At 43.7% G+C, this 1,915-nt stretch overlaps 1 protein-coding gene across 1 annotated transcript; it reads left to right on the forward strand.

Annotated features, from left to right (window-relative positions):
* Window positions 1–653: 653 nt before the first annotated feature.
* On the forward strand, window positions 654–1,637 carry LOC127121841 (uncharacterized mitochondrial protein AtMg00810-like). The gene has a single exon (XM_051052276.1). The coding sequence runs from the start codon at window positions 654–656 to the stop codon at window positions 1,635–1,637; it is 984 nt and encodes a 327-aa protein (XP_050908233.1).
* The last annotated feature ends 278 nt before the right edge of the window (window positions 1,638–1,915 follow it).

Here is a 1,915-nt window from a genome sequence, read left to right on the forward strand (position 1 = left end):
TCCGTTTCAAAGTGAGTTTGGTTTGACGTCTCAGCGTCTTGTTTCAGTGTTTTATTTCGGCATGCGTTAGCCGAGCTACGAGTGCTCTGATTCTTACTCTGGTTAGATAAGATACGTATGCATAGGATGCGATGTCCTAGCGAGCATGTTACCCGTTTCCCCGAACTACGTCGACTCTGATGTTTGTGTCTGACAAACTACGTAGGCCCAGGATATGACATCCTGCCGAGTCCCTTTCCTCCGTCTTTCACCTGTGTTTCATTCCAGTGTGTGTGCATTCTTTGAGCAGTTATTTAGCAACCTTATTCTATTCTTTTGAGCGTGGATCCCGTCGAGTACGACGGACGTGAGGGGGTGCTAATACCTTCCCCTTGCGTAACCGACTCCCGATCCTAGCAATCTCTGGTCGTAAGACCATTCCTTTCCCTTTTTCAGGTTTACTTCGAGCATTTCCTTTCCCTCCTTTGGGATAAATAACGCACGGTGGCGGCTCTATTTCTTTTCCCGCCGGTTGTTTTTCGCGTATGCGACAGTATGGTCTCAAGCAAGCGCCTAGGGCATGGTACCAACATTTTGCTGACTATGTCCCCAGCATTGGCTTTTGCCATAGCACATCATACCACTCCCTCTTCATATATTGACAAGGTTTAGACATGGTTTACATTCTGCTGTATGTAGACAACATCATCCTCATCACCTTCACTCTTGTCCTCCGCCAATTAATTATGTCACTCTTAGCATCTGAGTTTGCAATGAAGGATTTAGGCCCTCTGAGTTACTTTATGAGTATTGCAGTATCTCGTCATCCTGATGGCATATTTCTCAGTCAAAGCACTTATGCTTCAAAGATCATTGAACGTGTTGGCATGGTGTCCTGTAAACCATCAGCCACTCCTGTTGACACCAAGCAGGAACTTATCACCTCCCCCAACACTTCTTATGAGGATCCCTCCTTGTATCGGAGTCTTCCAGGGGCCCAACAGTATCTCACCTTCACTCGACCTGATATATCATATGCTGTTCAGCAAGTTTGTCTTCACATGCATGCCCCTCGCACGGAACGTATGCTTTCTCTTAAGCGCATTTTGCGCTATGTTCACGGCACCTTACATTTTGGACTACACTTATCCCCATCTCCCATTACAAAGCTTATCTCCTACACTAACGCTGATTGGGGTGGATGTCCTGACACCAGACGTTCTACATCTAGTTACTGTGTTTTTCTAGGTGACAACCTTATTTCTTGGTCTTCCAAAAGGCAACCAAATCTCTCCCGTTCCAGTGCTGAAGCCAAATATAGGGGGATTGCCAATGTTGTCTCTGAATTGTGTTGGATTCACAATCTTCTCCTGGAACTCCATTTTCTTATTCCTCGGGCCACTTTGGTGTATTGTAACAATGTTAGTGCCATCTATCTATCTGGTAATCATGTGCAGCATCAGCGTACTAAGCATATTGAGATGGACATTCATTTTGTTCAGGAAAAGGTAGCTCGTTGTCAGGCTCACGTCCTTCATGTTCCCTCAAGACATCAGATCGCAGACATCTTCACCAAAAGACTTCCTCCCATTCTCTTTGATGATTTTCGGACCAGTCTAAGCGTACGTGAACCTTCTGCTTCGACTGCGGAGGTGTGATAGAATATAATATTTTGTTATAATAAGTCATACTTATTTTCCTATAATTATGTTGTATCATAATTAGATAGTTGACTAAATGTTAAACATTGATGTATTATATTCTATTCAGATCAATGAGAAGGACACAATTTCCATTATCTTACAGTTATAACCAAAATTCTAGCTGACAGGTTGGTCAATGTAAGACCCCAATTTTGACCTTAAGGTCCCTCATGCTATCTCATCATATGCATTAGCTTTGGGATCAGACCTTGGCATCCTCCTTACCCCTCATT

Source organism: Lathyrus oleraceus, chromosome 2 (assembly GCF_024323335.1).
Source record: "Lathyrus oleraceus cultivar Zhongwan6 chromosome 2, CAAS_Psat_ZW6_1.0, whole genome shotgun sequence".
Lineage (NCBI taxonomy): Eukaryota > Viridiplantae > Streptophyta > Magnoliopsida > Fabales > Fabaceae > Lathyrus > Lathyrus oleraceus.